The 13,881-nt window shown below is 39.2% G+C and overlaps 1 protein-coding gene across 1 annotated transcript in view; it reads left to right on the top strand.

Annotated features, from left to right (window-relative positions):
- MYB (MYB proto-oncogene, transcription factor) overlaps positions 1 to 13,881 on the top strand; it is a 36,375-nt gene that overhangs the window by 373 nt on the left and 22,121 nt on the right. The window contains exons 2-8 of the mRNA XM_055136250.1: positions 4,027 to 4,144; positions 6,270 to 6,341; positions 8,049 to 8,141; positions 8,397 to 8,617; positions 10,430 to 10,658; positions 11,802 to 11,882; positions 12,202 to 12,306. Coding sequence (XP_054992225.1) covers positions 4,027 to 4,144; positions 6,270 to 6,341; positions 8,049 to 8,141; positions 8,397 to 8,617; positions 10,430 to 10,658; positions 11,802 to 11,882; positions 12,202 to 12,306 — 919 coding nt within the window. The remainder of the gene's footprint in view (positions 1 to 4,026; positions 4,145 to 6,269; positions 6,342 to 8,048; positions 8,142 to 8,396; positions 8,618 to 10,429; positions 10,659 to 11,801; positions 11,883 to 12,201; positions 12,307 to 13,881) is intronic.

The following is a 13,881-nucleotide window of genomic DNA, read 5'->3' on the forward strand; positions in this document are numbered from 1 at the left end:
ATCTACTTCCCGAAACGGGATGGTGGGGGGGGAGGGAAAGGCACCACTTTCCAGCCCGGGACAGAGTGGTGCCTACCAGCCACCGGGAGCCCACCCCGTCCCCGATTTGATGCTGTTGGTTTGGGCGAGGGAATCCCTGCGTAATTGCTGGATGCATTGCAATTTGTTCGAACTTGGAAGGACAGCATATGGCAGATATAGGGGGAATGCCGGATTAGTTCATTTAAATTTCATTCATTCTTTATGGAATCGGCGAAGAGTGCCAGCTGACAGGCGGGCTGGAAAGATGGGGGTGGGGGGCAAAAGGTACCTTTGCAAATGGGTTTATGCCCTCCAGTCTTAAAGGTTCTAGTCAATATCCTCTGGAAGGCTTTTATTTCTAATGCAAACATTGCACACTCTCCCACACGCGCCCGTGCCGCACATGTCACAGCACTCGGCGCGGCTCGCCGGGATGTGAAGCGAATTCCCTGTGCGTTTTTATTTTTTATTTTTATCTTTTTTTTTGGGGGGGGGTCGCCTTGAGGAGGGAGAAGGAGCGGAGAAGCCGGGGGAGGACTATCAGATCTGTCAGTAGCTGGCAGCCCCGCTGGCACGCGCCTCTGGACTTCCCGGAGTGGACCCGCCGCTGCGTTCCGCGCGCGGCCGGAGCCCGGTGCGGGGCGAGCCCGGCGGCGGCGATCAAGATCGCCACTTCACTGCAGAGCACTGAGGTGGGCAGCAGCACCCCGGGAGGCCAGCGCCCAGCCGGGCCCTTCTTCGGGACGGGAGGTCAGGGCGCCGCGCTCACACGTGGACGCGGCCGAGGTCGCCACTCCTCCCTGCACCCAGCTCCCGCCATCTCAGGTCGCTGGGGAGGAGGAGGAGGGGTGGTGACCCGATGGACTCTTGAGATGGGGACTCTGGGGGCAAAGCGGGTCCACCCTCTTTCCTCAAGATAGTTTCTTTCCTTTTCTTTTTCTCCAACCACCCCACCACCGCCCCCCCACCCCACCCCCGCCACCCCGGTCCCGTGTAGTTTTTGAACCGCGGTCGCCGGTCCCCGCGCGGCGCTGGGAAGTTGCAAAGCGCGTAGGTGTAGGTCCTGCAGCAGCACCCCGGGGCCCGGCCTGACCCCGCCCGGGAGCCGCGCCAAGGCCTGGCTGAGAGCCGGAGCAAAAAAGGGAGGCAACTTGGGGGCGGGGGTGGGGGTGGGGGCTGGCACCCTAAGTCTCAGGTCCTGGGCCCGCGCAGGAGGTGGGGTGGGGTAGGGTGGGGTGGGGCGGGTGCACCTTTTTGTCTTTGGCACTTAACAGACCTTTCGAGTTTCTTTTTCCTTTTTAAAAGCAGAAACTGGGAAGAGGCGGAGGCAGCAGGGAAGGGGGTGCTGGGAGGCGGCGCGGGGGAGCTCCGGTGCCCGGTGATCTCCGCAGTCCCCCCCGCGGGGCGGGGCCGCGCAGGTTCCCTGCGGCTCCCAGGTAGCCGCGAGGGCAGGCGTCCGGGCCGGGCGGGAGTCTTGAACCGGCCTGGGGTGGGGGGTGGGGGGGTGGGGAAGAGAAACCCGGGTGCGGGCTCCGAGCCGTTTCTTGCAAGGCGAGCGTCTACTCGGCAGGCATTAGTAACCAGGTCAGCGAAATGAGTCTGAACCCCTTTTCTAGAATCACAGTAGCAAACGGCCACAGGCACTTCCTCCCGCTCCCCTCCCAGTTCCCAGCCCCCAACACCTCTTCTCTGTTTTTTTTTTTCCGGGCTTTTTTTTTTTTCTTCTTTCTTTTGGGTGCACGGTTTGTTTCCTTGACAGAATGTTACATTCATAGTTGTACTCGTGGTGGCCACACCAGGTCTGGCAGGTGGAGAGAGAGGAGCGCATCCAGCCTGAAATCAGCCTTTGAAAGTCTGTTGGGTCTCAGATCTTGTCGGAGCAGAGAAAGGGGAGGTTATTTCAAGTCCTTAGCAGAAATGAATCTTGGTGCTTAGGCGAAGGGGCTGATTGAGAGCAAGGGAATGGCAAGCAAAGCTCTAAGGCGAGCCCGCGAGACGAGCCTGCTGCCAGACCCAAGAGCCGAGTGAGCTAGAGCCCCGGCCTCGCCCTGTCTCCTAACGGCCGCTTGCGTACCTGTAGAGGTCACCCGCCACGCTTCCCCCAAGATTTTGGTTTTGCACATGGCTGCTCCCATACTTGGTTGAAGAGGCAAGAAAGACACGGAGTCGTCGTTTATGAGCACCGGAAAGTGCATTGCAGATAGAACACAAACCCTTATGGACGGACAAGAGACCGAAGTCCCCAGAGAGAGGGGGGGAGTGATTTGTTCACCTTCTGCAGCTAGGTGGAGGCAGAACCAGGACTGACCGACACCTTGGCCTCAAGAACCCTAGACCTAGCTGATGGCTTTTCTCTTACCTAACATTGCTGCCCCCTGTCGGCGGTCGAATATATATTTTATATATATATATATATATATATATATGTATATATATATATATATTTCTTGAGCGGAGCTGTTTCCTCCAATCGCTGGTTTGGGAAAATGTAGATCTAAGGAAATGTGGTCTCCAGATCCAGACTAGGCCAAGTTCAACTGAGTAGAATTTATGACTCTGCTTTAAGATCACTCTGCTTTTCTTGAATGTTTCACAAGAGGGCCAGTTCATGTGGGGGCTTTCCAAGGAATTCCCTATGGATCTTTAAAAAAGGTGCAGACTTACAGATCTGGAATTAAATATTCTTTCAAATGATGACGCTTACTTTTTTTTATTAAAAAGAAGATATTGGAATTGTTAAGAATAATCTGTTAATAGTGGAAAACAAGATTAGGCTCTTGTTTGAAAGAATAGACCCTAGCTGAAAGTCGCTATGCTTATAAAATGCTCAGTAGCCTTTTTATTTTATGGTGCCATTTAAAGTTTGGGTCACATCATACATGTCATGCACCCTAAACATTCAAATTGTTATTCAGAATGGTAATTTTAAATTAGACGAATTTCAAATTCAGGTTTATTGGTAAGTACTTTTGCTTTAATTATACAGAGTGCTATCCGTTCTGTTTTGGAAGACAAAATGTGATATGAATATAAATTTAGTTCCTAAAAATAACTTGTGCTATGAGAACTATTATATTGCTTTATATATTCAACATATGGTTAATAAAGTATTGAGTTACTCAGAAGTCACTAAGATGCATAATGGTCAACTAGTTTTCAGAAGTAAGCTCTTTTGAAAACATCAGTGAGGCTTTTCAAAACTGTCTGGGGGTATTCTTAGTTTTAGGTTAGCTACACTTAAGGATGTTTCTAATATCAGTCAGGTATAGAAAAAGAGTAATATTCTGACCATTGGTGGTCTAATTATTAGTTACTCTGGAAACTAGGCATTGTAAACATGGCCATAAGTTGGATCAACCTGGATTTTTAAACTGTTTGATATTAATGCTATTTATAAAGCAATTTGATTACTTGATGGTCTTATCCTTTCTCAGGATTTTAAATCTTTCCCTCTTAGATTCTCTTAATCTTCTAATCTTTTAGGGATGACTATAATTACATTGCTGGGTGTGTTCCTTCTAGAATATTTTCTTTTGGTAAAACACCAATCCCATTGGAATAACATAATGGGTTGTTTATTGTATTGTGGAAGTATTATTTAAACAATGTGACATATGCCAAAGATTTCAAGTGTGTACTTAAATAAAGGACATGAGCTCTCGTTCTTTTTATTTCCTTAACATTGAGTTTTAAGCCTAAACCTTCATTGGCTGGAAGGTTGCCAAATGTGTAACTTGTCACTGGTCTAATAGTAACAGCAGGTTTAAACATGCAGAGCAATAAGAAAGTGCCAGGTCCTTTGCGGTATCTGTGGATACCAATAACAGCAGAACCAGTTTACAATGCTAGAGCAACAGAATGCAGAAAACAGTCTTGTTGTGCAAGTTTTCAATTTTATCTTTGTAACCCTTGAAAAGATTGTTGAGGAGTTCTGTGTAAATTTTGTAATCCAATATTTTAAACCCTTTGGTTTCAGTACTCGACTGCCCTTTTTTGTTTCTGCAGCATATACAGTAGTGATGAGGATGATGAAGACATTGAGATGTGTGACCATGACTATGATGGGCTGCTTCCTAAGTCTGGAAAACGGCATTTGGGGAAAACTAGGTGGACCAGGGAAGAGGTAACTACTAATGTGTTAACAAAGCATTGGGCAGGGAGGGCTAAAGTGTGTCAATTTATGCATAAAAGTTTCAGCTAACCCACAGGTACTCAAGTTTATCAGTAGGTTCTGGAATGTTTCTTCTAGTTTGAAGCATTCTTACCATGTTCTCACATGCACACTATCCCATCCACTTCTAGCTCTTTGTATTCCTTTGCATGTCCTCTCTTAACATTTTCTGTTTCCTTCTGCCTTTCCTGTCCTTGTCCAAGTGACCACAACTTTTTTTTTTATTCCCACTTCCTAGTCCTTCATTGATGACCTGTGAAGAAGCCAATTCTCTGAGAAGTCATCCCTAGCTTCCCCAATAAGGTTGGATAAGCTTACTTATCCTCCAGCCAGTGATAGCACATTCATACTTATAATTGTTGTAGCACATACACCTGCCCAGTAGACTGTACATTGAATGAGGTGAGGGAGAAATGTTCCCAGAGCTCAGAATTACTTGGCACAAAGTAGAATACAGTAATTGTCTCCTTAGCCACAGTTTCATGCTCCATGGTTTCAGCCGTCTGTGGCCAACTAGAATTTGAAAATATTATGTACAATAAGAGATTTTCAGAGACCATAGTCACAAAAAGTTTATTCTGGTATATTTTAATTATTATATGCTGTTGTTTATTTATTGTGGCTATTGTATTACGGCATCTTATTAATAAACTTGATCACAGTTATTTGTATGTATAGGAAAAATAATATTATATATAGTGTTCAGTTCTACCAGTTTAAAGTATCCTCTCAGAGGGCTAGGGGATTCTTGAATGAACCTGTGGATAGGAACTCACAGGTTCCTGTCCTGTGAACTAGAAAAAGAGCACTATAGTTTTAACAAACATTCTGTGAATAAATAATGAGTTGCTACTTTCAAAAACAAAATAATCAGAAGAATGAAATAAGAATTACAGAATTTATAATAATAGATTTATTGCACTTGAATGTTATTGAATATATTATTGAAATACAAATTTTCTGTTCAATTACATGTGTATGTTCTAAACCCATTCAGTAATGGATGGAGATTTATTTGCTTCTTGTGTTTCTTCTGTTGCTAACTTATCAACAGCTTGATCTTTGTAAAAATGGAGAAATACTTAAGGAGAAAACTAAATGCTTGAGAAAAATTGATTTTTTTCTTAAAAGTCTCAAACATTTTAACTAGTTTTAGAGTCTCTTATGCTAAAGTAAATAATATGGACTCATTTTCAGTTTTGTTCTACCCTGCTTCAGTTAAAAAAGGAAGACAGGACTTCAATGAACCCCATAAGAAATACAGTTTCTGTGCACTTGAGTGATGATTAGAAACATAAAAATTAATGTAATTAACTCACTTCCTAATTCCTATGTCTTTTTCACGCTTGGAACTCACATTCTGTGTAAAATTTCATTTTGCCAAAATATGAGTGTTCTCATTCACTTGATAGAGCACATTTTAAAAGACACTTATTTGTGAATTGAATGATTTCCCCTTGACGTGTTGTTTTTGTTTTAATAGTTTTGATTTAAATTGTAAATATATATACACAGAAACTATATGATGTTTTTACACCATGCATACTTTTAGGTTTAATACAGTTTTTTGGAAGAGGTAGGAGAAGTTGAGTTATTTCTTACTCAAGATTTTATTTATTGCCATGTTTGAATCTAGCATTGGATTATCATTATTTTTTCCCCTACAAATGAAAACTTTTAACATTTACCATTTATTAAGCATGAAAGGTATCAGGCATTATTCTAAGTGTTTTGCATAATTACCTTATGTAAGTTCCAAATATCAACAGTCTTTGTTAAATTAGCCTTCTCACGCTCACTTTTATAGGAGACAATCTAAGGTCCAGGAAAGATAAATGATATTTATCACATACCTATATAATTAATCAGTAGCTGAGTTAAACCGTGTTCTGTTTTTGACTGTAAACAAATCTGTGCTCTATCCAATGTGTTTTGTTAAAATGTTATAATTGGATATTTTAGGAAGTTTTTCTTCTTCCTGAATTGAATGACTGAAATGGTTTACTCCTGTACTCTAGCTACAGTAGAGTAATATAGTAAATGACTAACAGCCTAGGATTACCTTTAAATGTTTTAGGATGAAAAATTAAAGAAGCTGGTGGAACAGAATGGAACAGACGACTGGAAAGTTATTGCCAATTATCTCCCAGTAAGTTAGTAATTTTTCTTTGTGTTAATGCAAATATTCCGAATATTTAAGAAAAGGTAGGAGAGACAAGACATTACAAGTTTGCTTCTCGATAAGAAGTAGGGGTATTCCATTGTTACGAGCATTGTTTATACTATCATGTGTGTGACAACAATTTCTGAGCAGATTCTGAAAGAATTTTATAATTCTTTTTGAAACATTTGCTTCTTATTTTATACCCTCAATTACTATGATAATCTGCATTAGTCTTGGTGATTTATTATATGGTAAATGACTGAACACTTTCTATTTCCTTCAACTCGAGTAATTTTTAGTGACTGTTTTTGTTAATAGCCATATTTTTGGTAACCTGACTTCAAGCTTTGGGGTCCTTCTAGAATTATCCAAGCAGTTACAAAAGATCTGCAATTCCATTATCTTTAATGTTCCTTCTTTTTATTTATTTTTTATTTTTTTTGCTTTTTGGGTCACACCTGGCTATGCACAGGAGTAATTCCTGACTCTGCACTCAGGAATCACCCCTGGTGGTGCTCAGGAGACCATATGGGATGCTGGGAATCGAACCTGGGTCGGCCACATGCAAGGCAAACACCCTACCTGCTGTGCTATCACTCCAGTCCCAATGTTCCTTCTTTTTATTTTCTTCATTCTTCCACAAAGTTAGATCCCCTTTTTTCTTCTCTGTATGATTAAAATCTTATTTCCCTACTTGGAACTTTCCATCTTTCCATCCATCCCAGATACCGTTGGTTGATGGAGTTTCCTAAAATTAAGCTCTATCTTATCTTTTCAAAACCAGTAACAGTGACTCATAGCCTCACAAATTAAGTAAACATATGGCCCCAACTTATAACTCCAGGTCTGTTTCCTATTTCCTTTTTGTAAGCAGATTTAGTTGAATTCACTTAACTTTCCCTCATTTAGGGTCTTGTTCCTCATGGTCCCATCTTCTGGAATGTTCTATTTATCCTTTGAAGTTATTATGAAGATTTTTATCTGGATTCTTCCTAAAAAAGCATAGTATCTCTTCCTATGGCGATGAGATGCTCCTTTTCCAATCATAATATTACTTTGCTTTAGTCTCTTAATACAAATCAAATTCCATCTCTCAGTTAATACTTGTCTTTTCCTTCTGCATGATGAAGGAAAAGTCTATATTTAATTCATCTTTATTCCTTTTGCAATATTAATGCTAACTGAATTGAGGGAAGCACATCTCTGAATTTTATGGGAAGCAAACTCAAACAATTGAAAATGGGTTCCCATAAAAGTTCAATATTAATGTGGATATGTAAGAAATAGTAGTTTTTAATGTAGTTTTTTCCATATACTATATACTGAAGTTAAGTTAAATTCATAGGCACATGTAAAAAATGAAAGTAATTTAACTCATATAGCAAAAGAACTTCTCATTTTAGGTGCAACTTCGTTGAAATTTTGTAAGTTCTTTTGCTGCAAATAATTAACAACACATGGGCTCTCCAAATATGTATTAAAATGTTCTTGAATGTTATTATTCTTTATTTTTTATGACAGTTAATTATATATCTTATTTTTCTTATATCCATAGAGCCACAAACGTTCAAATAGAGAGCATCTTATATACTCTTAAGTATATTGTCTATTAATGATTCATATTCTAAAAGTGCTTTCTTATATATCACATCATATCTTTATGACAGTGTGTATTTTATCCTACTTGTTTAGAATCGAACAGATGTACAGTGTCAGCACCGATGGCAGAAAGTTCTAAACCCTGAGCTCATCAAGGGCCCTTGGACCAAAGAAGAAGATCAGAGAGTAAGTTCTTTCTTTCTTTATCAGTACATGAATCACAATTGAGAATATTATCGCAACATCTCTGTTGAATGTTTCCCAACTCAGAGAAATAGGTAAAATGTGCAAACAGGAAACAGAGGTCTTTATTCCCTTCTTTCCAATGAATGAAAGCAGATTTATAGCAGTTTTGTAACATTCTTGTAACACTGAAAAATGATTATGCTGACTCATTATATAACATTAAACCATAGGTTATTTTTGTGTGTTTATCTGAAGGTGATAGAGCTTGTACAGAAATACGGTCCGAAACGTTGGTCTGTTATTGCCAAGCACTTAAAGGGGAGAATTGGAAAACAATGTAGGGAGAGGTGGCATAACCACTTGAATCCAGAAGTTAAGAAAACCTCCTGGACAGAAGAGGAAGACAGAATTATTTACCAGGCACACAAGAGACTGGGGAACAGATGGGCAGAAATCGCAAAGCTACTGCCTGGACGGTAATAATATGTACAAAATTTATTGGTGGGGAAGAATGAGGGAATGGGTCTTGAACATTCTGTTCTAAATATATGTTGAGTAAATTTCATCAACCATAGTGTTTTATTACGTAAACTAGATCTATAATCTTTTAGAACTAGGGATATCTTTGAGTTTATCTAAGTTTATTTCAGAATATATCCAACAGTGAATCTGGGGCCAAGTCACATAGGTTTCTCAGGCTCAATTTCCCTATTTGCAAAATGAGCAATAATCCACTTTACAAGACCAGTGTTACTATCAAGTGCAAGGAATGACAAAGAACCATTTTAACTACAAAATTTTATTCACTTATAAGTAAACTGAGGACAGACATTCCCCTGGTGTTGGTTCTGAGTGAAGAGACCAGAGGGACCTGGGTACCAGTTTCCTTATACCCAATTTATCACTTGACTTCATTTTTTTTTCCTTGAAGGACAAAAAAGAGTAAAGTTTAGAAGCATTCGTTGCTGTTAGGTTCTTAAAGCATATCAGTTAGTGTTATGCTTTCTTTCTGAGGCTCAAAAATGACATGAGGGATATCAATTAAAGTTCATGTCCTATTTTCTCTGCTCGAACAATTGTAGCAGGATTTGTTTAATTTGGAAACTATATTTTATTATAAATATATTTTATTATAAACATTCCATAAAAGTCATTTAATGAAAATATTTTTAAAAAAACTTTTATTCTTGAGCTTCACCACTCAAAAGTTGAGCAAATGCTCTTTCCAAAGCAACCTATGGCCCTGCTGGTTTTGGAACTCTCCTGCGATGTCCCGAAGAAGTTCGTCACTCATGAGTCAGCTAAGACAAGGTGGCCTTTTCGCCTGTATGGTCTGAGAGAATGTGCTCTCATTTTTATAAAATTTAGGGGACAACTGAACTTCCTCTTTCTTTAGTTTAGATCCCCGTACCCTCATCGTAAGGGCCCGTCAAAAGGGAGGGCTAAAATGGTTGGGTTGTTTTTTTTTTTTTTGAATTGAGGAACTGTTTTCCTGAGAATTGAAAGACTTTTGTAAAAGTGCTTAGCAGTTTGAAAATATATGAGCAGTTTGCATCTTGCCCTTCTGAATCCCATTCTTTTTTTTTTTTAATTCTTTTATTGAATCACCATGAAACTTGGGTTGGCTGCACTGTAGCACTGTAGTCCCGTTGTTCATCGATCTGCTCGAGCAGGCACCAGTAACGTCTCCATTGTGAGACTTGTTACTGTTCTTGGCATATCGAATACGCCATGAGTAGCTTGCCATTCTCCATTTTTACCTCTATCTGGCTAGAGAATAATTGGGATGGTTTTCAAAAGGTGGGAGGTTTTCTTTATGTTTCAGAATTTATGGCTGGGGCTAATTGAGATGAAGAATGAAAGATCAGACATCCTCAACCTCAGCATCATTATAATATGTTCATCTTTACTGAATGCCCATTGTGGTATTAGCCAGTCGGCCCTTCTAAGCCATACTCAGAGGAATAATAGAACAATCAGAACTTCAGGTGGTTTTAGTCTTATACCATGGAACAGTCAGACTGTGTATGAATGATTGTTGCAGAATGTTTAAAATGTTTCCATATTTTTAAAAAACAATACACATTTTATACTATGTAATAAGAAAATCTGTGTATTTTTAATGAAGCATCAGAAAAAACCCGAATTTTAGGAGGTAGAGAAATCTACAACAATTACAAAGAAGAAAAAACTCTGAGTGGACCTTAGAGACAGTTTTCTGTCAATTAACTCTAATCTGAATTGAAATTATTGTTTGTAAAATTTGTATATGATATATTTCTGTGCAGAACTGATAATGCTATCAAGAACCACTGGAATTCTACAATGCGTCGGAAGGTTGAACAGGAAGGTTATCTGCAGGAGACTTCTAAAGCCAGCCCGCCAACAGTGGCCACAAGTTTTCAGAAGAACAGTCATTTGATGGGTTTTGCTCCACCTTCAACCCAACTCCCTCCAACTGGCCAGCCTTCTGTGAACAATGACTATCCCTATTATCACATTTCTGAAGCCCCAAATGTAAGCCATTCCTGAGAATTTAGTTTATGAGAAGAAATGATAATTTTACCTCCAAATGCAGTTGCATGATCTTGCTTTCACAAAAATGATCATGAAGATTCATGCTTTACTTCCTCTGAAGTAGACAAGGCTATCCTGTTATCCCTGAAATACATCTGGAACAAAGCCATTAAGTGATTTTTCCAGGGTTATACAGCTCACAGAGATTGGTGCTCACTAGAATTCAAGTTGTGTGAGCCTAGATTGCAGTTTCAAATTAATTTGTAGTTACCTTTTGAGGTAAATCAACAGATTTGCTTAACGGTGTACAGAGGAAGAATGGAGGATTTCTCTTCCATAATAAAAAGTGAAAGAGGAAGCAGTTTGATATTGAAATTCAACAGGGGTGTCTTAATATTTTAATGGTTAAATATTTAACTTCTTTCTCTGAATCAAGTTGGATTGTGACACGTATCATTTTCATCGCTTTGAATCCTTTCCCATACCTACTTAAATTGGGGAAAAGAAATATTCATAACATATATAGGAAGATAATGAAATTATGGAAAAGGAAGAACAAAGGTGAAAAATCAAGAAATTGTTATTTTAGAAATAAGAATAATAAATGCTAAAACTTAAAAATAAAGAAGTCATTTGCAATCTCTGTGTAAAACATATTAACAAGTAGTCTTGTCTTTTTTCTATCTCCCCCATGTATTTGACTATAGACTTTCCAGAAAGTAAATGAACTCTCGTTACAGGGGCCGTGCTCCTTACTAACACTCATAATTACTTCCTCCAAAATACTGTATTTATAAATGACTGTTGCCATCACTTTTCCTATCAACTTCTTTAACACATTTTTTTTAATATGTTTTAGATATTTTTGCCTAAATTACATTGTCTCTTTAATTAAGGAATACTTCCCATTAGGAAAAATGAATGCTTTACATTTCTTTCACTCTGTTACTTTAGCTATTTATCCATCTTAAAAGACCTTGCTAAAAATTTCAAATTAATATGTGGTAATATGTGATACTTTTTATCTGTAGAGTTTTTTTTTTCTCAGTCTTTGAGGCAAACCTCAGAAAGTCAAGTTCCCTGATGCATATATAACCATGAATGAGTTGGCCTGTAAGTGCTCTGCTATTTTTTTTTTTCTAGATCCCAGGTCATGTCCCATATCCTGTAGCGTTACATGTAAATATCGTCAATGTCCCTCAGCCAGCTGCTGCAGCCATTCAGGTAAGGTCGTTTCCGGTCACTTCCTGAAAGAAACACATTGACATCCACTTGACCAGTGGAAGGAAAGGGAAAGGGAATCGCAGAGCCAGAGGTGGAATTCTGACCAGCTGTTTGCTCTCCTTCACTTCTATGAGCATTGCCCCGGCCTTCTGACTCCTTGATACTGTCTGTTGAAACGGCTCCTCAGAGTCCGCTGTAGCTACGAGGGAGGCTCTTGGGATTTTGTGTGCTTCTTCATGAATTGCAGACCACAACCATTGTATTTACCACTTCCAATCAAACCTTTGTCTTCTCTCCCTTCCTAAATTTTTAATTTTAGAGACACTATAATGATGAAGACCCTGAGAAAGAAAAGCGGATAAAGGAACTAGAATTGCTCCTAATGTCAACTGAGAATGAACTCAAAGGACAGCAGACGCTGCCTGTAAGAATCTTCTCTTTGCTGGGGTCAGGGGCTAACAACTTTACCACAGTACCCAGCTCTATTTACTTCTCCCTTCTGACTATTACGCTTATCTCCTTATCTGTTAGCAATGTTTAAAAGTAAAATGTAGGGGCTGGAGTGATAGCACAGCGGGAAGGGCATTTGCCTTGCACGTGGCCGACCCAGGTTCAAATCCCAGCATCCCATATGGTCCCCTGAGCAACGCCAGGGGTGATTCCTGAGTGCATGAGCCAGGAGTGACCCCTGTGCATTGCTGGGTGCGACCCAAAAAGCAAAAATAAATAAATAAATAAATATATAAAAGTAAAATGTAGTTGATATCAGAATATGTCGATTAAATTGGAAGTGACCATTTTGTGTTGCAATAGACAATATCTAGCTGTGATTATTATTATCCCCTTTAAAAGAACTAGAATCGATTCAGAAATAGTATAAATAAAATTAATGAAGATATGCCAATTTTACAACTTTATGTCTATATGGTGTGCATTCATTTGTCTTTTTTCTATTATTTTCTTAACCTAGATTTTTATACCTTTTCATTTCAAATGTGATTTGATACCTGCTCAGCATATAGTTATAAAGAGATGTATAAATAATCTCTCTGTAGACATTAGTTGTTGTCTTTTGTTTGCATGTACAATTGCTACATGGACCATTACTGAATTTCTGCATCTTTTTTTTAGTCATTGGGCAGTCAAGTAGGAAAGCAGCTTGTACTTCATAACATCTGGAGTTAAACAAGAAAGCGAATAAACTGTGATATCCAGTAGATATTCTGAGAAGTAAATTTCTCTTTTGGTTAAATAATAAAATGGTTATGTTCATATATGTAAGTTCAGCCACTTTTTAACTATAATTACTGTTTTGCAATTTCTCTTGTTGCATGGTCATGCTGAAAGGAACCTTCTGTTAATTTGCTCTTCTGCTTTCTAAACCACTTCAATTTGGCAGCCCTTCAATGCATCTCTGCAATATGTAGCAGTAGAAGGGGACAGAGCAACAAGAATAGATGCAGATAAAAGAATTCTAACTCTTAAGTCCCCCAGGCTTTTCCTAGATAATAATGAGTCTAGAATAGTTCTTAGTTCACAACCAACATGCATGCTCCTATAGGCTGTCATGTTAGAGTGGATTGTTTTATTTGGTTGATTTGGGGCGATCATCAGTTGTGCTTAGGGCTTACTCGTGGCTCTGTGCTCAGGAATCATTCAGGGGACTATATGTGATGGCAGGGATCAAACCTAGATCAGCTTCCTGCAAGGCAAGTGTCTTACCTGCTGTACCATATCCTTAAGTAGAATTTTAAGACACTTTCATATGCAATTTGTACTTGATAACGTAGTCCTTCTATTTGCAATTTTAGCTGAATTAAGGTAGTCAATTAACAATCACAATTAAGTCAGATGACAAGGTAGTCATATAGATCAAACTATGCCACTGTTAAAAAGCAAGGTCTTACATTGATAAAAGGAAACATCTTGACAACTGTTTCATAGGAATAAGTTTTTAGATGATGAAACTACTTTTGTCTTTCCTCCAACAGCATCTGAT

Source organism: Sorex araneus, chromosome 4, assembly GCF_027595985.1.
Source record: "Sorex araneus isolate mSorAra2 chromosome 4, mSorAra2.pri, whole genome shotgun sequence".
In the NCBI taxonomy this organism is placed as follows: domain Eukaryota; kingdom Metazoa; phylum Chordata; class Mammalia; order Eulipotyphla; family Soricidae; genus Sorex; species Sorex araneus.